This window comes from Pleurodeles waltl, chromosome 4_1 (genome assembly GCF_031143425.1).
Source record: "Pleurodeles waltl isolate 20211129_DDA chromosome 4_1, aPleWal1.hap1.20221129, whole genome shotgun sequence".
NCBI lineage: Eukaryota > Metazoa > Chordata > Amphibia > Caudata > Salamandridae > Pleurodeles > Pleurodeles waltl.
Window position 1 is genome coordinate 745213865 of NC_090442.1, and position 25193 is coordinate 745239057.

At 46.4% G+C, this 25193-nt stretch overlaps 1 protein-coding gene across 1 annotated transcript in view; it reads left to right on the forward strand.

Annotated features, from left to right (window-relative positions):
- Window positions 1–25193, forward strand: part of LOC138287187 (NACHT, LRR and PYD domains-containing protein 3-like) — a 593954-nt gene that overhangs the window by 22906 nt on the left and 545855 nt on the right. Inside the window, exon 2 of the mRNA XM_069227549.1 lies at window positions 15906–16218. Coding sequence (XP_069083650.1) covers window positions 15906–16218 — 313 coding nt within the window. The remainder of the gene's footprint in view (window positions 1–15905; window positions 16219–25193) is intronic.

Here is a 25193-nt window from a genome sequence, read left to right on the forward strand (position 1 = left end):
CCTGACATCGCCTTCCTTACAGAAACATGGATGAACCCCTCATCAGAACCCGACATAGCCATAGCCATCCCAGAAGGCTGCAAAATCTCCCGTAGAGCCCGCATAAACAAACCAGGAGGAGGCACCGCCATCATACTCAAAAGTACCATCAAAATCTTCACCAACACCCACAACACCCTAGACAGCGCAGAACACCTACACTTCTTAATTCACATAAATGCCAACACCACCCTTAGAGGAACCCTCATTTACAGACCACCAGGACCCCGTCCCCCTTTCAGTGACACCATCGCTGATACCATCAGCTCTCACGCCCTTACCTCCAAAGACTATATTCTCCTTGGTGACCTCAACTTTCACCTGGAAAGCACCCACAACCGCAACTCCACAACCCTGCTAGACAACCTCACGAACCTAGGACTCAAACAACTGGTCACCTCACCCACTCACTCAGCAGAACACACACTTGACGCAATTTTCACCTCCAGCAACCACGTCACTTTCACCCACACCACCAAACTCAACTGGACCGACCACCACTGCGTCCACTTCTCCTTCACGAAACCCCTTACCCACCACTGACAACACACCACACCCTACCGAATGTGGGACAAGATCCCCATAGAACACCTAGACACCAAGCTCACACAAGCTCCACCCCCATCACCAACGACCCCAACAGTGCTGCCCACAACCTCACACAATGGCTAACAACCTGCGCAGACTCCCTTGCCCCACTGAAAAGTAACAACAACACCCGCACCGTCAAGACCGCCCCCTGGTTAACCACTGACCTCCAAGCCTCCAAGCGTAAATGCCGCAAAACTGAGAAAGCATGGCGCCAAGAGCCCTCAATGAACAACTTCTCCACCCTCAAAACGACCATACGCAAACACCACCAACTCATCCGGACCACCAAAAGGTCTTACTACAAAGAACGCATAGATAGCAACTCACACAACAGCAAGGAACTCTTTACCATCATCAAAGAGCTCACCAAACCCAAATCCAGCACCATCAACCCCCCTCACACCCAAAACCTTTGCAACTCCCTCTCCAACTACTTTCACTTCAAAATCTTAGACATACACAACAGTTTCACATCATCCGCACCCACCATCACCACCACCTACACCACCGACATGACCAACAGCACAACGCCTCCCCACACCAACCTACTACACACCTGTACCCCAACCGACGACAAAGAAACTGAAAAAAACATGAACTCCATCCACTCAGGCTCCCCCACAGACCCCTGCCCCCACCACATTTTCAACAAGGCCAGCCCAATCATCGCTCTCCAGCTCCACGCCGTAATCAACAGCTCCTTCGACACCGCAACCTTCCCAGATACCTGGAAGCAGGCTGAAGTCAACGCACTCCTCAAAAAACCCAAAGTAGACCCGGAAGACCTCACGAACTACCGCCACATCTCTCTTCTCCCCTTCCCCGCCAAGGTCGCTGAGAAGATAGTGAACGCCCGACTGTCTCACTTCCTAGAGGAAAACAACACACTCAATGCCTCCCAGTCTGTATTTCGCAAGAACCACAGCACTGAGACCGCCCTCATCGCCTGCACTGACGACATCAGAACCAGAGTGGACAAGGGCGAGACCGTCGCCCTCATCCTCCCGGACCTCTCCGCAGCTTTTGACGCAGGAATCCGGCACAAGGCCCTGGACTGGCTCACCTCCTTCCTCACAGAAAGACCCCAGAATGTCTGCCTCCCTCCCTTCCAGTCCCCAGCAACCAAGATCATCTGCGGGGTCCCCCAAGGATTCTCCCTCAGCCCTACCCTCTTCAACATTTACATGGCCCTGCTCACCAACATCCTCTGCCCCCACGGAATCACCATTATCTCGTACACAGACGACACCCAGCTCATCATCTCCCTCACCAGGAACCCTTCCACAGCCAAGACAAACCTCCACGTCGGACTCCTCGATATCGCCAAATGGATGACAGCAAGCCACCTCAAACTCAACTCCAACAAAACAGAAATCATCATCTTCGGCCCCAACAAGACAGTATGGGATGACTCCTGGTGGCCCACCACCCTAGGACCACCCCCAACACCCTCCACCCACGCACGCAACCTCTGCATCATCTTAGACTCATCTCTCTCCGTGGCCCAGCAAATAAACACCATATCATTCTCCTGTTTCAACACCCTTTGCATGCTAAGGAAGACCTTCAAATGGATTCCCATAGACCCAGAAAAACTGTCACCCATGCACTCATCAGCAGCAGATTAGACTACAGAAATGCCCTCTTCACTGGTACCACAGCCAAGCTTCAACAAAAACTCCAGCGAATCCAGAACGCAGCCGCACGTCTCATCCTCAACCTCCCACACCACAAACACATCTCCGCTCACCTCAGATTCCTTCACTGGCTGCCCATCAGCAAAAGGATCATCTTCAAAGTCCTTAACCACGCTCAGAAATCCCTCCACAACAGCCTACCTCAACGAACGAGTGAACTTCCACGCACCTACTCGACTTCTCCGCTGCGCTGACCTCACCCTCGCACAGTCCCCCACATCCAACGCACCACCTCCGGCAGCAGATCCTTCACCTACCTCGCCTCCAAGACCTGGAACTCTCTCCCCACCAACCTACGCAAGACCCAGGACCTCCTGACTTTCAGAAAGCACCTCAAGACATGGCTTTTTGAGCAGTAAACTGCATCCCCCCTCCCTACGCCTTCCACACAGCACCTTGAGACCCTTTCGGGTGAGTAGTGCGCTTCATACATTTTTTGATTGATTGATTGATTTTGAGTAAGAATACGATTTTTGACTAGATCTACTACTCTTTGGTATTCACAAAGTGTATCAGGACCATCTGGACCACTTCAGTCCACCACTCATGTTGCTGGATCCACGCACTTTGGTAGGAAAGGGGACCCACGACATCGCTTGTCACTGCAGAGGGGTGCCTGCTGAAGCAGAAAAGTGACTCCTTCACTTCAAGGGAAATTCTTTTGTTCTTCTGGTGCTGACTGAAGACAGGCAGTCCTCGGAGGATGCACGACCAGGTAACAGTTGGAGTTGCTGGTAGGAGCTGAAGATGCTTTGTTGCAGAAGTCGTCTTTGCTTCTTTGTTGCAGTTTGTAGAGTTCCTTGGGGGCCAGATGCAGTTTCTTCGGTAAGAGGGTGAAGTAAAGGATGCAGAGGATTCCTGCTGGAGTCTTGGAATACGAATCTGAAGAACGACCCAAGAGAGAGACCCTAAATAGCCCTGAAAGGGGAATTGGTCAGCTAAACAGGTAAGCCCCTATCAGGGGAGGGCTCTTACGTCACCTGCTGGCACCGGCCACTCAGATGCTCCCAGAGTGCCCTGCCAACTTGGAATCCAAGATGGCAAAACCCAGGGACCATCTGGAGGGGCTCTGAGCACCACCCCTGGGGGGTGATGGACAGGGGAGTGGTCATTCTCCTTTCCTTTGTCCAGTTTCGTGCCAGAGCAGGGACTGGGGATCCCTGAACCAGTGTAGACTGGATTATGCAAGGAGGGCACCATCTGTGCCCTTCAAAGCATTTCCAGAGGCTCTGGGATGCTACCCCTCCCAAGCCTGTCACTCCTATTTCCAAAGGGAGAGGGTGTAACACCCCTCTCCCAAAGGAAATCCTTTATTCTGCTTTCCTGGGCTTGAGCTACTCAAGCAACAGGAGGGCAGAAACCTGTCTGAGAGGTGGCAGCAGCTGGGGCTGCCTGGAAAACCTCAGAAGGCTGTAATGGCCGTTCTGGGGGTCCTCTAAGGAGGCTGCCCAAGTGCATAGAATCATACAACCAATGCTTGCAAAAGCCTTGGGGTATGATTCCAACATGTTTGATATCAAACATGGCCATATTCTGAGTTACCATTGTGAACCTGGACATAGATAGTGACCTATGTCCAGTGCATGTGTAAAATGTCATCCCTGCACTCACGAAGTCCGGGAAAATGGTCCTGGAGGTTGTGAGGGCACCTCTGCTAGTGAGGGGTGCCCTCACACACAGGAGCTCTGCACCCTGCCTTCAGGGCTGGAAGGCCTGCAATAGGGGTGACTTATAAGTGACCTGGTGCAGTGTAAATGGCAGTGAAAGGGAGCTTGCACCATTTCACACAGGATGCACTGGCAGTCCCATAGAAGCCTTTGCATGGGCTCCCTATGGGTTTCAAAAAAATTGCTGGAGCCCATAGGGATCCCCTGGAATCCCAATGCCCAGGGTACTTAAGTACCATATACTAGGGACTTATGAGGAGGGACCAGTATGCCAATATTGGGTGAAATACTGGGTTACCAGTATGCAATAACCATAATTTAAGGGAGAGAGCATAACTACGGGGGTCCTGAATAGCAAGATCCCAGTAGACACAGCCGAACACACTGACAAACAAGCCAAAAGTGGGGGTAACCAAGCTAGAAAGAGGCTACTTTCCTGCAACATGAAACGTAAAGAGTAACGATATGGTTACATGCCCCAAACAAGGAATGAAGCAGCACGATTGCAGCATGTCCAAAACAATGAAGAAACACCATTCGGCCACAAGCAGTAATCGGCATGATAGTGGCATGCCTCCAAAAATGAGCAAATACCATATGACCACCAGTGCAAACCGGCACAATAGTGGAATGCCCCAAACAATGAAGAAACACACTGGATGAAGCATGCAATACCATCATTCCCCAAACAGCAAATAAACAACATACAGCCATGAAGCAGCAGTTCAAAAGAAAAAAAAATAGTGCGCCATATCAAGCTATGTGGCCGATCGTGCAATCATTCATGGAACAGGGTCAGTCTCCAGGGTGGTAACAAAGCAACCTGAAGACGGGACAAACGTGAATCATTTACCAATGAAAGCGTGTTCATTTTGAAAGGCAGGCCAAGGTACGAATGAAAGTGATGGGTGTGAGATGGGTGTGGTTGAAGCCCACATACAGATTACAACACGTCGGAAAAGCAGCGCTTGACGCTGCCGTGCTCAAACTACAAATGGTACATATTTATATTTATTATTTAGTTAATATATTTTCATTAACCAATCAATATAAAATGTTATGTTAGATCATATTTAAATATAATTAAATAATAAATATGTACGATTTATATATTTTTAACATTAGTTTATGTTTATCACTTTAACTATTTTAAATAATTTAATTCATTCATTTAAGAACAGTGTGCTGTGAATATAAAAACTTGTGTATGTTGAAGTTCATCTATCTGCTTATGCATTGCACAACTACAAGTAAAAAAAAGCATGTGGTAACCATCCCGCTGTTGGTATTGGTATGGTAAAATCAATCTAATGTAAATATCTATCCCCAATTTGCAGCTCTCGAACACATTTATTTCACCATCAATTTTAAGGTTTTCAACTTGAAATGAGGGATAGCTTCACAAAATGTGTTTTACCACACTAAAAATCCTGGCATTTTTAACAATTCCCACCTATTACTCTGCACAAATCAGTCAAGGCAACACCTGCAGAAATTTGTGTGGTGCAGGTATATGTTAACTTTTCATAGTATATCGCTTTTACAAAAGCTATCTTTTCTCCATGTCTAAGGTGAACTTATTGATTTTCAAAATTGTCCATAATATGATGAATGTTCCATTTTATCTGATATTTTAGAATTCGAAGAGATTCACTTTTTGATTCTTGATTCTTCAGCATGCCTCCTCAATAATGGTATTATTAACCTACATAGTATCTTTAGGCTAATATTTCTTTGAGCTTTGTGCTCTTATCAAATACACTACTTATCTTTGAGATGTAATGACTATACAAGCATCTGTTCAAGTGTATAAGGGATGGGTGACCATCCTTTTTTGTAATAACAATTACTTATTTTAAATGAAAATCACCCGCGCTCCTAGTAGGTAAGTGTTGTAATCAAACAATATTTAGTATGATGTGCTGCAAACAGGAGAGCTACTTATTGGAGAAGCGTGGGCGTGGTATTGAGTGATTTCCTACTTTTTTTACAATCCGATAAAGTTCCTGGATGTTGTGTCAAATAAATTATTTTTGTGGCATCTGCCTTTGTTTTGGTAAGGCGTACTTTAAATCATTTCAAGTTCAAGTAACTGTCACCTATTAATCAGCATATTTCTGGCAGGGTATTTTTTCAAAATGAGAAATACAGCTTTGGAAAGGGTGCAGTTCTTGTTACAAAAGGCAATCCTTCATGAGCTCAAGCTGCCCGCACGCCTCCAGCTGAACATGCAACAGAGAAATGGAATCAGCCTCATAAATCTATTTACAAGATTAGGAAAGAGAAGGCTGCTCGATTCCAGGTTGAGAAGAAAGGCAAGTTGACCTCCAATGCCTGCTCATGTACCCTGTGAAGAAGAGGGGTGCTTTGAAAGCAATGTTAGAATCCAGTAGGCAGTAAACGAGCAGCTACTGAGGAATCTGGTTCCAGTTGATGTCAATTCCTGAACACAAAGGTATTTCATCCATAAAGACAATGTTCTCTTACAGAAGACCACCCACTAGTGACACCATCTGTTCGAGTTAAACACTCTGGCATTATAGGAGCTTGGATGTAGAAGAAGCACAATATCGTAACTTCTGTAAGAGTGAAACAGAGCGCGGGTCTTGAAACTTTAAACTTCTGATCAGGAAGAGATTTTTAAGACCCAAATACTGCTAATGCCTGATGCTAGTAGTGACTAGACCTGAGCAGAACCCGTGGTGTTTTACTCTGTGAAATTCCTCAAAGTTACATAAAAAATATGCAAGATTCTGCAGAGTTCCGGTAATGGGTGGAAAATATGTACATTCACTGCTTGGGCTGCAATTGAACGCCATTAGCGGGAGCAGCGCTGAAAAATCAGAGCAAACAGCACCATGTCATGCGCCAGAGTGCAAAGCCATTTAAGTTGATTTTGCTGGCACTCGTGTAGAAAATCTACATGAGCGGAAGCAAACCTACTAAAGAAGCAGCAATCTGACCGTGACCACTCAAGACCACCCACATTAGAAAATCCTGCTAGGGGACACCACATCTTGCATGCGCTCGCCAGCTCGCGTTTCTGAAGCCATGGTCACCAAATGTTGCCAATTTGTGGACGGAATGAAACATTCTTCCCTAACTTTGGTAGTGACAAGCCATTCAAAAAACTCACTCTTTGGGCTGGAAAACCGCCACTCTGTTTTTCCGCCTGCTGGCCCTATTACAAGTTTCCCACTGGGCCAGCGGGAAACTCACCACAACATTAATGCCGGCTCATAATCTAGCCAGCAGCAATGTTGTGGTGTATCGGTGCAACAGCACCCGCCACACTTTTCACTGCCTGTAATTCAGGCAGTGAAAAGTGCAACAGGGCTGTTCATGGGGGCTCTGCACTGCCCATGCCAAGTGCATAGGCAGTGGCGGTAGAACTGCCATGCAAAAGCTGCCTGACATGGGGTCGTAGTCCCCAGGGCAGCGCTGCAAGCACCGCCAGACTGTCGGATGGCCTGAAAGTGGTGGTGCCTGTGGTCGACTGTGGCGCCTTCGACTACAGTCATAATGTGGAGGTCGGACCACCACTTTGGCGGCAGTCTGACCGCCACCGCAAGTGTGGCGGTCTTAAGACTGCCGCACTTGTAATGAGGACCATAGTTTTGTAAATACGGAGGAGTACACAGAATTCCTGAAATAGAGAATCTGTGTTCTAATTGACTGTATGGACAATACTAGATCCGATTCCTATTCACTCCTAGAACAGCAGAGGAGTTAGTCTTTAAACCAAGACACTGAATATCCTCATCTTACACAATAATGCTAAAGGAGGGCAGAAAAAAGACTGTCACAGTATTGCAGATTCAGAGTTGCTGATCTAGAAGCACAACTGAAACCACTACTAACTTGTTGTGTGAGGAAGCTTACACTGGGATCTCCTATCTTGGAGTCAGGGTATCCATTAATCTGAGAAGAGATAACAGTTAGTTCCTTTTTGTATTAGTCTTCAATAATATATTTAGTTTTGTGCTGTTGAGCACTAACATGTCAATGCATGAAGACTTCAGAGCGCTAAGGACCTAGGTGTAAAGTTACAACTGTTTCAAAGCATGCCATGTAGTGATACTCCTGCTTGAAACTGTGTTTTCTGTAGACCCGTTTTCCTATCCTGTAGGCTTACTCAACAAGAGGGAAGACTGCCAGTGATGTTTCAAGATAGAAACAGAGATTAAGACTAGGGGTATGCAGAAGTCGTGGAGTTTCACTCCACGGAATTCCACAGTTACATGAAAACTCCTAGAGATTCTGCAGACTTTCACGAATGGAAAGAAATCGCTGCTCGCACTGTGTTTTGGCACCAGGAGCTTCTTCTGTGATGAAAACACAGCGTGAATGGCACCATGCGGTGTGTCAGATGGCACTGCTTCTCAAGTTGGTTTTGCTGTCACTTTAGTAGATTTTCTACTCGAGTAGCAGCTCGAGTTGGGTGCCCTCCTAGCTCCTGAAAATCGTGCTAGGGGACATCGTCTCGCTCTCTAACTTACCATTGAAGAGCTGCACGTGAGAAAAACCTCTGCCACATGGCGGTTGGCACAATTTTGTCAGAACTTAGCATTATAAGCATAATGCAGAGTGGCCAAAACTCCACCCACTCCGCCTTTGGAGCTGAATTTATCATTCACCCCTAGTTGAGATGATGCCTTAAAGTTAGGGTGCCCTGACCTCCAAAACCATTGGAGGTTATTGTTTACAGCTAGAGCGGCTGCAGGTCAGATGGAAAATGAGTCTTCAAATGGAAAGCGGAGAAAAAGCTAGCAGACAGAAACGTTCTGAAAGGAAGGTTTTCAGGTGATTCCTGAATGAATCATTGCTCCATTTAGATGTTAATGTCATGTGCAGTCCCTTCCAAATTGATAGCCACAGATATGCTAAATGATTTGCTTTTGTAATACTTTCTTTCTCTTTCTTTCTTTCTTTTTTCTTTCTTTCTTTCTTTCTTTCTTTCTTTCTTTCTTTCTTTCTTTCTTTCTTTCTTTCTTTCTTTCTTTCTTCTTTCTTTCTTTCTTTCTTTCTTTCTTTCTTTCTTTCTTTCCTTCCTGCTTTTTGTAACATGTTCAGGCTTCTAAATATGCTTCAGAGTTAAGGTACATAAAAGACGAGAAAAAAAATGGCAGAAAAAAATCATTCAGGAGGAATAGCTTGTAAGTGAGAACTGAGGAGGCTGAAAGGAAATTTGGGAGTATCTCACATCAGTGACATTACACAAATAGGATGGGGGATAGTTCCAAAGGGAGCCTTTGTGGTGCAAGACCTTCCTCCACCCTACTTTAATCTTGATGAAAGCAGTAAGGAAAGTACAGACAGGCTGACTTTAGGTGTCCGGCTGGATGGAGGGGATCACTAAGTTGGATGGGTAGTCAGGAGCAAGGACAGGAAAAGGCTTTGTGTAATCAGCAGATAATGTTGAAATAAATTCTGTGTTGGAAAGGCAGCCACATGAAAGATTATAAAGCTGGTAAGATCTGGTCTGAACCTTTCAAACCACAGATGAGTTGTGCCAAAAAGGTTTGCACGCTTTGTAGTTTATTAAAATGTTGCTTTGGAGATCTCATTGATTTAATTGCAGAAATTGATGTATAACATATATTAAAGGGGTGGAGTGGGACAATGGAAGAAAAGAACACATATCAAAGGTTAACTGGAGAGAACAAATAGATAACACCTACATTCTTCATAGATGTCTAGACGAAGTGCCCAGGGAGTGAGCCCAAATTGAAGTAATATATTCATGGTCATTGAGTAAGATCTCAGTCATCCATTGATGTTCTTGTTGCAGGCAGCATCACTTTTATCCTGTGCTTAGGTTCTTTCAGAATCCTAATATGAATTTGGGTGTCATCAGTGTTAGACTTGACCCTTTCTATAGGGGCATCCCTGATTTTTCTCATTCCTTTACTGGACTTGTATTTTTTGCTACCAACTATGAGGTAACCCTGTCAGGACAAGAGTCATAAATACTGTTTCACAAAGACTGATTCTATTGGATTCACATGATGTGAATGAGAAGAAAAGCACATCACAAAAATATTTTCTTCAAGAAACACTTCAAGAAACACACACAGAGGACTGAAAGGGCAAATGACAATGTATAAAACATTGTACCAATCATGTTTACAATGATCACAATTGAGGTGCTCCATGAAAAGTTCAAGGAACAGTGCTCGTACAGTGCAAAGGTGATCTATATACCATGAATCAAAACCATAAATCAGGACAATTCAAAACAAAAGTTCACACTCATTTTATAAGGGAGCCTGATCAAAGCAACATAGTCCATGAGGACACCACACTAGATTTCCAAAGACTGTCTGAGCCCAATTTGGTCCTATGTGCTACAGGCAGCAAAGTTAAGATAATCAACGTTTCAAACCACAGGGAAAAAAATACAGTTTTATATCAATGGGGTGGGGGTCTTTTTCAGGACTATAAGAAGGAACACACTGTATATTATTATATAAATCAGTATGTCAATCTTATGTGTGTAAATAAGAATGTCCCAATTCATTCAATAAAAAAGTGGTCTCACAAAAAACCATAATGAAATCAGGAAAAGAAATCCTAAAAATAAGTCAGTGAAAAAGAAATTCAAAGGGACATACATTCTGAACGTCTAAACAGTCAGAATCAATAGGCACATATTAGATGTTCACCAGTTCTGAAATGCAAAATAATCACAAACAAATTGAAATTCCATCCAAAACAAAATGCACATATGTAGAAAAGTGCCATTTTTGTATGATCACCCCCACAATTTTTGCCCCAGTGCTTATGATTAGTGACTTAGAAAGTGCACTGGGGCCTTCTGGTGTCTAGTGGACACTGGTAAGCGTCTCTAGACTCTGCATTGTATTGTGTTTATGCGTCTTTCACTGTTTTGTTTTTGTTCACCGTAACCGTCCCATCTGTCTGCCATGCATCGTATTGTGTTTATGCGTCTTTCACTGTTTTGTTTTTGTTCACCGTAGCCTTTGCCATCTGTCTGCCGTGCATCGTATTGTGCTTATGCGTCTTTCACTGTTTTGTTTTTGTTCACTGTAGCCTTTGCCATCTGTTTGCCGTGCATCGTATTGTGCTTATGCATCTTTCACTGTTTTGTTTTTGTCACCGTAGCCTCTGCCATCTGTTTAGCTTTTTTTGGGCCATTTCGACCCTTGTGCGCTCCCCCGGCTTCTTTTCTCCCCACCGCTGTGTCCCTGCGTCCCCGCCCCCATTCGCTCTCCCGTTCCCGCCTGTCTCCCAGCTGCTCCTCCCTCCCACCTCTCCCTCTTAATGGTGGTCGCTGTGCGGCCGCGCCGCTGGTGCGCCAGAGGCAAGCCCGTCTGCGCCCGTCCGCGCCTGGACCGCGCTTAGCGCCAGTCCCCCTGGCCCTCCTAGCCAAACTCCCCCCAGACAACACTACAAGCCCCACTCCCTCCACTCCCTCAACCACGGAGCCTGCCCCACCTGCATTCAAACCAGCCCCCCACACACACAAGGCCCCTTCTCCTGCCGCACCTGCCTATTCTCCTGCTCCACCTCCCATGCACCCCACACCAACACCTTACGCAACAGCCTCCACACAACAACATCCGCACCCACCAAAAAGCCCCACAACCTGCACACGCCCCACGCCAATACCACCTCAAACCACAGCAACACTACAAGCACCCCCACCAACACAATCACACATCACAACAACCACACCACTCGCAACCATCTCAGCTGCCTGCTACTAAACACCCGGTCACTACACAAACATGCCATTGAACTCTGGGACCTCATCTCATCACACTCACCGGACATTGTCTTCCTCACAGAAACCTGGACAAGCCTCTCATCTGAGCCAGATATAGCCACAGCCACCCCGGAGGGCTACAACCTCCAGCGCAAAGACCGCCTTAACAAACCAGGAGACGGCATCGCCATCATTCACAGAGACACCATCAAGGTCACTACCAACACCCTTGACACCCTCAACAATGCAGAACACATGCACTTCCTTATCCACATCAACAACACCACCACCCTCAGAGGCACACTCGCATACAGACCCCCAGGACCACGCCCCCCCTTCTGCGACACCATCGCTGACACCATCAGCACGCACGCTCTCATCTCCACAGACTACATACTCCTCGGCGACTTCAACCTGGAAAACCCTCACGACCACAACTCCTCCTCCCTCCTAGACAACCTCACCAACCTTGGACTCAAACAACTGGTCACAGCCCCCACCCACTCGTCTGGGCACACACAATGCAATTTTCACCTCAAGCCAACATGTCACCTACACCCACACCACCAAGCTCCAATGGACGGACCACCACTGTGTCCACTTCTCCTACAACAAACCACCCACACACCACCACCGACACTCCACCCCCTACCGCATGTGGGACAAGATACCCACAGAGCGCTTGAACTCCCAACTGACACAAACCCCCCAATACCACCGACCGCAACACCGCCGCACACAACCTCAACAAATGGATCACCAACTGTGCAGACTCTCTTGCGCCCCTCAGAAAAAACAACACCACCAGCAACTTCAAGAATGCCCCATGGTTCACCACTGAACTCCAAGAGTCCAAAAGCAAATGCCGCAAAGCAGAGAAAACGTGGAGGCAAGAACCCTCCACCACAAACTTCTCCGCCCTTAAAACCACCACACGCAACCACCACAAACTCATACGCACCACCAAAAGAGCACACTACAAGGAACGTATTGACAACAACTCCCAAAACAGCAAAGAACTCTTTACCCTCATCAAAGAGCTCTCCAAATCCAAAGCCAGCAACCTAGACCCCACACACACACAAACCCTCTGCAACTCCCTCTCAAATCATTTTCACCTCAAAATCCAGGACATACACAACAGCTTCATACCACACACACACTCCACCCGCCCAACACAATCCCACCACACACACCCCCCAACCTACTCACCACCTGGGCCCCCAACACCTATGAAGAAACCGAAAAGACAATGAACTCCATTCACTCTGGCTCGCCCTCCGACCCCTGCCCCCATCGAATATATAACAAGGCCAGCCCCACCATCGCCCCCAAACTCCAAGCCATAATCAACAGATCTTTCGAAACCGCCACCTTCCCAAACCCCTGGAAACACAAGGAAGTCACCGCCCTCCTAAAAAAGCCCAAAGCCGACCCAGACGACCTCTCCAACTACCGCCCCATCTACCTCCTCCCTTTCCCAGCCAAGGTCACGGAGAAACTAGTCAACTCCCGCCTATCCCACTTCCTCGAGGCAGACCACACACTCGACCCCTCCCAATCTGGGTTCCGCAAGAACCACAGCACGGGAACCGCTCTCATCGCATGCACCGACGAAATCAGATCCAGAGTCGACATGGGCGAGACTGTTGCACTGATACTCCTGGACCTCTCTGCAGCCTTTGACACTGTCTGCCACCACACACTCTGCACACGCCTTCACAATGCTGGGATCCGCCACAAAGCCCTAGACTGGCTCACCTCCTTCCTCACCAACAGAACCCAAAAAGTCTGTCTCCCACCCTTCCAATCCTCCGCCACCAAAATCACCTGTGGAGTCCCACAAGGCTCCTCCCTCAGCCCCACACTCTTCAACATTTACTTGGCCCCACTAGCCAACATCCTCAAACCTCACGGTATCACCATCCTCTCATACGCTGATGACACACAACTCATCTTCTCCCTCACCCGCAACGCCACCACTGCCAAAACCAACCAACACGCTGCACTCCTTGACACTGCTGCCTGGATGACAGCCAACCACCTCAAACTCCACTCCAACAAAACGAGATAATAATTTTTGGCCCACACAAAAACACTTGGGACTCCTCCTGGTGGCCCACCACGCTAGGCCCCGCACCCACCCCCGCAAACCACGCACGCAACCTCAGCATCACCCTGGATCCCTCCCTCTCAATTGCCCAACAAATCAACGCCATCACCTCCTCATGTTTTAACACACTCCGCACACTGAAAAAAACATTCAAATGGATCCCCACAGAGACCAGAAAGACAGTCACCCACGCACTCATCAGCAGCAGGCTAGACTACGGCAACGCCCTCTACGCCGGCACCACACTCAAACTCAAGCACAAACTACAGCAAATCCAGTACGCAGCAGCACGACTCATCCTCAACCTCCCCCGCCATGAACACATCTCACCACACCTCAAATCCCTCCACTGGCTCCCAATAGACAAAAGGATCACCTTTAAGATCCTCATCCACGCACACAAATCCCTCCACAACACCGGCCCAACCTACCTTAACGAAAGAGTGACCTTCCACACGCCACCTCCGCTCCATCGACCTCTCTCTCGCCATGGTCCCCCACATCAAACACACCACCACTAGAGGCAGATCTTTCTCCTATCTGGCCCCCAAAGCCTGGAACTTCCTCCCCACCCACCTCCGCAAGACCCAGGACCTCCTACTCTTCAGGAAGAGCCTTAAAACCTGGATTTTGGAACAGTGATCTCCCATCCCCTTTTCTCCCCACCCCCCAGCGCCTTGAGACCCTCACGGGTGAGTAGCGCGCTATATAAATCTCTTTGATTGATTGATTGATTGATTGCCCAGGCTCGAGTGCCAGTACTCTCTTCCTAAACACGATGAAAGCAAATTGGTACTCCCAGTTGGCAAGGATTTTAACCCCATTTAAGTCCCTAGTGAAGTGGTACCAAAGGTCCCTAGGGCATGGATGTTAAAGGCGCTATTTGGCCCACCCTGAGTGACCAAGCAAACGGATCACAGCAGGCCTGCCATCGGATATTGCAGGAACTGTGTAAACTGCTCCAACTTGGCTTTGCCTTTATCATGAGTGGCAAGGTCAAACCACTATCTTTAATATATGTCAGTCACCCTAAGCCCAGGAGGCAGTGTGCAGTATATTGAAGGTATAGACATATAAGTGCAAGCTTATATGTCCCTATACTAGCTTTTTCCATTAAGGATTACCATAAGTGATCAGCAGTCCATAGGATATCATGGACTGGTACCAGGACACCCCAAGGTTGCCATAACCATTATGGTACCACCGAATATGGTAATGTTTGGTATCAAACAAAGTGCCTCATCACCCCTGAAATGATTCCAATGTCAAGATTGAAGTGGCAGGACCCCAGCTGGCTCCCTTAGATGTTGCCCACCTGGTTGCCCCAGCCTTTCCTGTGCCCTGGCTGGCAGCCTGCAGCTGCTACCACCAAGACAGGAATCTGATTTCCTGCCAGGGCAGTGTGAACACTCCCAGGAGTCAGAAAAAGGGCCTGCCTGTGAAGGAGGTAATATCTCCCTCTCTGACAGGATGGATAGTGAAGTGGCACATCAAGGCAGTGAGCTTAAAGGCATGCACCACTTCTAATATTCATGCAGGCTAACTCCCAAAGGCGGAGGCCACCCTCCCCTCAGGCATATTTGCACCTGGGCAGGTAGGAAAAGTAGTTAGTCAGGAGGCGTACACCACGAGAAGGCTATGCAGACCCCTAGGGTGGGCTACCTGGTCTGATCAGCTGAAGATTGTTTCTGCCATTTTGAAAAGTGGCATAATAGAAGGTTCTTGGAAGAAAAAGTGACACACACCCCCAGATGTGGTCACATCAGGGGCAGATTCACTGCAGGGCTAGTAGCCCATTGGCCACTTGCACCCACAACCCTAATGCCCATAAATCTAGGCACCAGAACCTCACATCTGTGATGACTACAAGAAAAAGGACAAAGAAGAAACCTGAGCCTGCAACAACAGGATCTACACAAACCAAAGGCGGGATACTCTGCATCTGTGATAACCCTCCTGGAACTGAATGACTGCTACTCATCCTAAACCAAAGACCTTTTCTCCCAGACAGAGGGAGCCCTTTGAGAGCCAAAAGCATCTCCAGTGACACTTCTCTCTTGCACTTGCAGGTAAACAATGTCCCGGAACCAAAGAATCGCTGGTCCTCGGACCCTCCGGGGGATTATCCAAACGTAAATGGTCCAATGCATTGTGAGAAACGCAGTCCTGATCTCCAGAAAGTTTCAGGCAGCTACCATTTTCCCCAGGTCGTTGAAGTATCATCTCCTTCACCTTATCCCTACCAAGGCTTGTTGGTGGCTAGCTCAGAAACCTTTACTCGAAACTGCAACAAGAAGGAACTCCATATCATCGACGTCCAACATCAGCAGTGGCCTCATTGTCGACTTTTGTATCTGTTTCCTCCACAGCATGATTTAAGAGGTAAAACCAGCTCCCCAACTTCCTCTTGAGCACTAAGGCCAGCTAGAACAACTCTGCACCCATGCTTCTCAAGCCCGATAAAATCAAACTGACTGTGGTGGCTTGATCCTAGGACCTGCATCATCTTAACCCCCAGTGGTTTCCACGCAACTCGACCTGTAAGTGACCGATTGTCACTAGTGCCTTTTTGGAATTGACAGCAATGATAAAGTTTTACCGTAGAAAAATATGTTGATTTATTTTTCTTTTAAAAACCATAGCTCAGTTTACATGTATCCAATCATGTTCATTTTGGTGTCTAAATTTATATAAAAGTCTGCTTTATTTTTATAAATTGGTGTTGGATTTCCTTCAAGTCATGTCAATTACTTATCGTCCATGTTGATACTCTGAAACGCTTAACACATGTTCCTCTAGGAAAGACTGACTGATCTTTGCCACACTACCAGGACTGAGCTACAGTTCATCTTGGGGTATTATAAGAGTATTACTCAGTGAGGTCTAACCAGCATCAGTACATAATACTCCACTTTCCTACATGTAGATAGAGGCAGTGGTGGCCGGTAATTGTAGGAGGGAGGGGGGTGGGCAGGACACAAAGGCAGACATGCACACTCACACTCACACACTCGCAAACACACACATCCATTCACAACACTCATTATCAAATATTCAAACATACACACACGCATGCATGCACCAAACAGTCATTTATTTAAAAAACAAACACACACACTTACCTTCAGCTCTGCTTCGGAGGTCCCAGAAGGGTTGGTACTGCTACTTTCCCCCACTAGCTAATCTAAGGCCAGCCAATGAGGGAAGGCAGCAGTCCCAACTCATCACAGAGTGGGATTGGATCAGTGAGACTGCTGACTTCATCCCACTCTAAGACGAAGTATCACTGATTGACATTCGGCCCTGGGTGCTTCAGAACTCAAAACTGAGGCGCCCAGGTCTGAAGCAATCAGTGATGTTCCCCCTCATCATGAAGGGGAGGGCCTCAAGGCACCTCAATGCACCTTTGCTAGGCTGAAGAGGTCATGCCCACAGGGCTGTGACTTCCTCAGCCCAACAAAGTTCAGCTCGGCAGCTGGGAATCTGCACAAATAGCGCATGCCTAGCTCCTGGCTGCCAGACCTGAACTTGAAGAGTGTCAGGATGACCTTTGATCAGCCTGACAGACAAGCTTCTTGAGGTGCAAATAGTGGGGTGGGCGTGGCTTCTCATCCTCAAAGGATGGGCTGCAACTACACAAGGTAAAGAAAAGATCCCTTCAAAAAACCCTGACTACCCTGAACGGGGTAGGCTAATGCATATAAATGTGCACTCAACAAGAGATGCGCTGATTGGTCCCAGACATTCTACAAATAGTCACATCCAACTAAAAAATAAAATCATAAAGGGGAACAATTGCTAAAAATGGCTATAAAGGACCTGCATAATTAAGAAGGGGCTTTGTAATGCCCATAACTTTGCTGCAATAGTAACTCAGTGAACCTCATATAAGTGTGGCGATGAGTTCTGCAGAGATAACAAGTCTGCTGTTGGTTGATGCTAGGATACTGTTCTAGACCAAGAGAGGGCCGCATATAGTTGTATCCGAGGCACCCAAATAACACAGCTGAAGGGCACCAAGTGCTAAAAACAACAGAGACCTAAGTGGTAATAAACCCATAGGCTAGGCACAATACATTAATTGCCAGCTCACAAGGTAAAATAGTTAGAGTGAAAGGAAAGCTAAAACAAAGTGGCAACAAACAATAAGATCAATGAAAAATAATACACGTCTATCCACTGTTGAAGGTGGCTACTTGTTGGTTAATTTCCTCATTTTCAGTTAGGCCATTATTTACTATGTTTAGAAGATGTATCCTTTTACATTCTCTTAAATTAAGTATTTAGGCCATGTCTTCTCCTCTGGGGTTCTTGACAACCTTTTCAAGTGCAACCCATTTGTGCTCCTCCACCTTATGGTTTGCACTTGAAACCAGGAGTGCACATTGAGTACCACGCCTGATAGGGCTACACTGTTGTAGAATCCAGGTTTTAATAATTTGTTTATTCTGGTCCACATAAGCCTGGTCACTACAGCATTTGATAAGATATATCACCCTTGTGCTGTTACAATTCATGTGATATTTGAGCCTGAACCTTTTGGTGCCATATACAAATTCTTTGAGGTCTAAGGTGAGGTCACATGCCTTATATCCACCACATTTTAAAGTGCATAAATATTGTTGCTAGATTCCAAATATCACATGAATTGATCTGTGCAAGAGAGGGTAGCAGGGCCCTTACAACATAATCCTGTATGTTTTTCACCCTTACCGACAAATAAGGATTTGTCATATATATCAATTTCATCTAGCTTCAGACCCCAGTGTTTGGCAATCACTTTTTGTGTTTCATTGCTCAGTGCACAGAATGTAGTAACACTTGTAAGGCTGTCACAGTCGGTTCTGTCATTGTTCAGCTTAGGCTCCAATAGATATTCTCTATGGAAATTCCCAGCTCTCTTTCTGGCTCTTTTCAGCAAACCCTTGGGGTATTCACATTCAAGCAGCCTAATGATCAGCATATCAGACTCTGAGAAATAATCAGACCTGCGAAACAGTTCTGTCTGATTCATAAGAATTAGCCTTAGCTTGTGCTGTCCCAGAAACAGAAGACAGTAGACCTGCATCAGATAGACCCCTGCATGACAAAGACGTAGTGTGTCACTCTTGAGAAGGGTTGTGGCTTACCCCTACATGTCCTGGCTCACCAGGCACCTGTTCATCCATGAGGTACATACCCTAGGCTGTGAGGCAAGTCTCAAGATAACAAACCTGTGATGTCGGGAGAGAGAGTGGAAGTAGGCTACCCAACAACCAGGGCTGTTTTCCCCCACTCTGAAAAGTATAAGAGGTCAGGAAAATCTCAGGAGCGAGTGGGGGACTCCTTGCCAGCCCGAAAGCTGGTAGTGAGGCCCACCTAATGCTCAGGTAGGAGCCTGTACCTGGCAGTTGATGGCCCAGGGCCTGACTCTTGACACTAACAGCTGTTATTGGCCTCTCTAAGTCGTGGTCCCTTTGTGCAGAGTTTTCCCTGGATTGGGGACAGAAGTCTTATCCAATGGTTAGAAAGGGCCACCATCCCTGTAGACCTTGGTGCAAATGTCTCCCTACTGGGATGCATCGGTGAGCAGGAGTCTCAGGGATGGGATCCACAGATGAGGGGAAGGATTCAACTTGGGTCAGTCTAGTGGCTCAGAAGGGTGTTGACAGAGGGAAACAACAAAGTTCAGGGACACATAGAACTGACAAGTGCAACTCCAGTACAGGCCAATTCTTCACATTGTATCATCTGAGAATGGGAACCCATCAAAGTGTTGATTAGTCTACCCTAGCTTTGGTTGGGTGTGGGGGGAGATCATGTTAGACTTGGCCCTTTTTTGCATGGCTAGATGTTGCCTTCCTTGGCTGAACTTGTTTTTGTTGGCATTAAGACTGTGTGCACTTTACACCTGATATCCAGTGGTAAAAGGCGTCTGCTCTCCCTTCCAAACATTGTACAATTTAAAATCTGTATATACATAATTGGCACATTTAATTTACTTGCAAGTCCCCAGGAAATGGTACTATATGTACCCAGTGCCTTTACATTAAATGGTACCAGTGGACTGCAGCACTCATTGTGTCACACACTCAAGTAGCCCTGTAAAACATGACTCAGAAAAGAGCCTAAGTTGGGGTGCATGTTGTTCCTCTCCTGAGCAGGAGGGCCTGTGATGGTTGTGCTCAGCCCTTCCTGAGGTTGAAAGGGTTGCCTGAGGTCTGCCCCCCTTCCTGACTTCTGAGATTGCCTTATCCCTCACTGGCAAATGCATCTCACATCTTGGCCTGACTTCCTTTTGTCCTCTTAGACTGATTTGAGTCAACCAATGAAAGGGGGAAAGTTGACAAAGGAGGGCATCCTCAACACAGGTTGCCACTGGGTATGAGCGTGGCACCCTTAGGATCTCTTATTAAAACATTCCTGGACTGGTGGAAGGTTCAAAAGATGGACTACCTTGCTGTCTCAAGAAGCAAGACTGAACTCAAGTTGCCTGACCTCCTGTTTGAGCTATAGGAACATAACAAGCTTCTAAAGGCCAGCCTTTCCTGAATCTTCCCAGATGACCAGGACCAACTGGACCTGTCTGAGCTCTGCAGGCCTCTGCTGAACTGAATCCTGATCCCCAAGAGGTGCCCCACCAGGACGTGGACCCATGACTGGTATCAGAGTGCATTCCTCCTGCTTCAAAACTACAAGAACTAAGTTACAGGTGAAAATCCAGAAGTTTTGGGCTTTTCGTCAGCAGGCTCTTCGCGTCAACCATGGCCACCCACATCTCCTCCCACGCAAAGCTCTAACAGTGAACTGCTCTTTGCATCAGAAGGGATCACCCGCTTCTCTCACCAAAAGGAAGCTCCAGTGGTGACCTTCTCTTCAAAACGACAATGTTCTCCTTGTGGCAATTTTAATATTATGACGATAGCTCTGAATCAGAAGTTTTAGTGCTTGTGTATCTGAGAGGGATTTGGTCTTATGCGATCTCACTTCTAGCTTTTTACACTTAGATATTTCTAGTTTCAAATGAGCCGAAAATCAAGGTGCATTGTTTCTTCTGAGGGTAGCTCATGACTTTATGAGACGTGCAATTAGGTCAATGCCCTGCGTGAGAATGTCATGAAACCTGCTCAAAGTATTGTCCATGTATGAGTCACTTGAATGCTGGGGGGGGAGGGGGTTAAATGCCATAACAAAAGAGGCATGTGAGACAGATTTCCATTGTCTCTTAGCCTGCCTGGTCCCTTTCTTGGGTGGCACATGTTAATTTGCCTTAGGGATATGAAAATGTATCAGGTAATGATAATTCCAAATAAGAGGTAAAGGGGATCCCCACCTGCACTTAAGAGTTGGTAAAAATCAGATCCAGAGTATGACCTGGTGAGCTGGTGGGGTCCACAACGATTTGAGTTAAACCTGGCATCTCTATGTCGGCGAGAAGCTGTGCTATCTCAACGTTTTGAGTGTGTTCACAGTGAAAAATTAAAATCCTCCGAGATTACAAAGTGTTTGGAAGCAAAAATGTAGGGGCCAATGCATTCTGCTAGAAGGTGACTGAAGTCTCTTTGCTCCCGGTGGCCGGTAAATGAAAGCAGTCTTACAAAAATCCGTAGCTAAGAGTTCAATTCTAAAGACAATCATTTCTACCCACTCATTTAGTAGGGCCTTGATTACTAATACACTTACTTTGTCTCTGAAAGTGACAGCCACGCCTCCACCTGGCCTGGTCTTTCTATCCAGATTTAACACTTATTATGACTCTGGAAGAGGTAGCGGAATACACGATAGCGTAGCTGAATTCAGCCAAGTTTCAATAAAAAACACACATCAGAAGATAGGGAAGTTAATCAATTCCAAAGTTCTGTTGCATGCTGTGACATTAATCTAATATTATGATATGAGCAGCTTAAAGTATGGGAGGTTGGGGGGAATGGGGCTGGAAGTGGGAAACAGTCGGTTGGGCTTCTGACTCTTTATAGGAGTTTTGTCCTTGGAGTTAACTTGTACGAAACCAGCTGCTAGAACAGCTCTACGTGGACAGGGAATAGCAGAGCAGGGGGACGTGCATGTTAAACAGGAAATAGGCCCTTCTAGGCCCTTCTAGGTTAGAAGGGAAATGGGCATGGCAGCACAAGGGGAGCTATCCATAGCACCTGGGTGTAGAATTGCAGAGATGGAGTTCTGCAGAGGTGTCCTGTACATTCGTTAAGGAATCAACTTCTCTAGTTACAGCAGCAGAATTCCTGGCTCCTGGCGAAGTTTGGGCACAGACAGGTGCAGACAGGCTTGCTTTTGGTGCACCAGTAGTGCGTTCGTGTCTCCTAAATAGGCATCTCTAATGAGTGAGAGGAGTTACCTGGACTGCTAACCCACTCCAAAATGCGGCCCAGAATGGCAAACAGGAAGTTGGCAGCCCTCAAAGCAGTCTCTTTGAAACAAATGGCAGAATGAAGAGTACAGAAAGAGTTTAAAATAGTAGCACCCCTAAGATATTACAAATATTGCACTTTCCCAAAAGGTAAAAGCATTTAAAATGACCCAAAGCAGAGAATAAGTATTGCACTTTCCCAAAATGAAAGCTGAAAATGCCAAAAAAAACAAAATCATTTGGAGCGAGAGGTTATGGGTTTTCCTTCATCCCTTGGTAGCAAGGTGCTGCCTGATGTAGCACCCTTCCACATTGTTTTTATTTTTCACTTCATAGTTGAAAAAAAACACACGTTGTGAAGGTGTGTGCGGCTAATTCTAGACTAGCTAATCAAACATTGAATAGGACTCAACAAATCGAGACAAGGATATAGTTTTAAGTTGTGTAATCAACAAAATAGATAAAGTTTCTAGTACTTGGAAATAGAAGTAGGCACTAGAATTATATCCGATTACATGGTCAAAATATGGAAACTGTGCTTCAAACAAAAAAGGGCTTTCGGTATACGAAGTTCTATAAATGTTCCCACTGAGTGAAGCTAGATATTTGCCTGGATGAATTGGACTAGCATATCTATCAGTCACTGAAATTATGATAGCAATATTTTTGTAGTTGTCAGGGCAAGTGATTTATATACTACAAGTCAGTCAAGGTTTGTTGAACAGCCTCAATGTACCATGTGCTTGTATGTGTGTGTTGAGTTAACAATGCCATCCAATTTGGAAGAAAAAATGTAGGTAACTGAACAGTAGCTATTGCTCCAAGTATCTGGTAGTTCATCCTTGCTAAGAGACACCATATTTTATGAGAAATATTGTGAGATTATCAGGGAACATTTATCAGGGAACATTTATCTGGTAACGCGGAGAGAGGACACATGTGCTTGGAGTGCCACAGACACCAGAACAGGAGAGTAATGCTCCAGCAAGTAATGGCTCTGTAACTTCTAACTAGCAATGTAATCTACAAGACAAAGTTTGCAGCTGACATATTAAACCAAGCATATGACCATGATGAGCGTATGTCTGAAAAAGTCAATTCTAGTATTTGAAAAGTTCTCTGAAGTTGAAGAGGAGACAGGCACTTGCATGTGAGAGACAACTAAGGGATGCCATATGGGATCCCCGGTAGGTGAAGGGATCTGCTATTTCTTGAGGTATGCCAGTTCATAGGATGAAAACTTACATGTTGGAGAGAAAGGGAGGCATTGCAGCAGTGGAGGCCAGGTGAAAATATGTGGCCACATGATGTCAAGTGAAACTTCACAGCATTTCATAGATGGCAGCAGAGATGGCTGGATCATTGTGTGTTTCCCTTTTACCCATATGATTGCAGAATGGGGGCATAACGGAGGTCAGAATAGCTGTTTCCTGCAAGTCTCTGTGTGTTTAAGCTTGTCAGTTTTGATATCCATCCTACTGTTTCAACAATTCTGGAGAAACTTTGCTGCGGACAATGTTCCTAGGGATACTGTAAGTCTTACAACAAATTGCGATGTTGTTGGAAAATCGCCCCCTTTGGAGGGTCACCCCCAACCTTTTTGCCTTCTTCCTCCTCTTTTTCTGACCTTTTTTTTGTTGGCTTTAGGACTCTGAGCACTTTACCACTGCTAATTAGTGCTAAAGCGTATGTGCTCTTTCCCCAAAACATGTTTTGATCGACTTATCCACAACTGGCACATCTCCTTTACCTGTAAATCTGTAATACAGTGCACTACATGTGCCCAGAGCCTGTAAATTAAATGTTACTAGTGGGACTGCAGCACTGCTTCTGACATCCACTCAAGCAGCCCTTAGACATGCCTCAAGCCTCCCAGTGCAGATCCTGTGTGTGCAGTTTACATTGCTATGTCGACTTGGCAGTTAAAACCGCTTGCCATGCCTTGAACTCCCCTTTTCTTGCATATGTCACCCCTAAGGTAGCCCCTAGGTAGCCTATAGGGCAGGGTGTAACTTAACTAAAAGGAAGGATGTGTACTTTTATGTTTTACATGTCCTGGTAGCAAAAAACCTACCAAACTCGATTCTTGCGACTGAGCTGTAATTCCTAATTGAGAGAAGGTTGAGTTATCATGTTTAGCACCTGGTAATAAAAAATCCTTGTTGATGGTAAAACTGGATTTGAAGTTACTATTCTGAAAATGCCACTTTTAGAAAAGTTGGACATTTTCCTGCTATTCGCTATTTGATGTATGCTGCCTATCTCCGATCACTGGTTGGGTTGGGTGACAGTTCACTTTCTGTATTCCCTCTACACTGCCACACACAAAGGAAGGCTGGCTATGACTTCATGGAGCTTCCTGGGCGGAAGGGAGGGAGGAGCTGGGCCCAGCCTCACTCTGACACCTGAATAGACTGTGCTCTGTCCACACACAAAGGGCTGCATACCCTCCTGTAGTGAGTCTGGAGCTGGAGCAGGAGGAAAGGACCTGTGTGCACCCCAAAGACTCTTCTCTAAAGTCACCTCCACTTTAAAGGCACAACTGGGTATGAGCACTGGACCTCTGACCCGACAACTCAGTACACTTCTGGACCTTAAACCAGCTTGCCAAGAAGAAGAATTGTTGTGCTAAGGACTACCACAATGCTGGACTGCTGCTCTGGAAGACTGCTGCCTTGCTGTGTTCTCTGATGTCTGCAGCTCTGTCTGACTGGACCTTCATCACTGGACACAGAGTGTCTCAAAGGGCTAGCTGACTATCCTCCTGTTCTTCAAAGACTCAGGGACATCAAAGTCTTTAACCCTGCTCCTGTGACTGGTTCATTAAAGTGTGCCCTGCTGCTTATTCCAGTGAAACCGAAGCATCCTCTGGTGCAAGAGCAGAATCAACACATTGCCATTGTTGCAGGAACAGAACTGGTGATTCACACTTAGAACTGCTGCATCGACATCGGAACCTCTGCATCAGAACCGCCCCATCACAGCCACAAAAGGGAGAGACAACCAATGCATC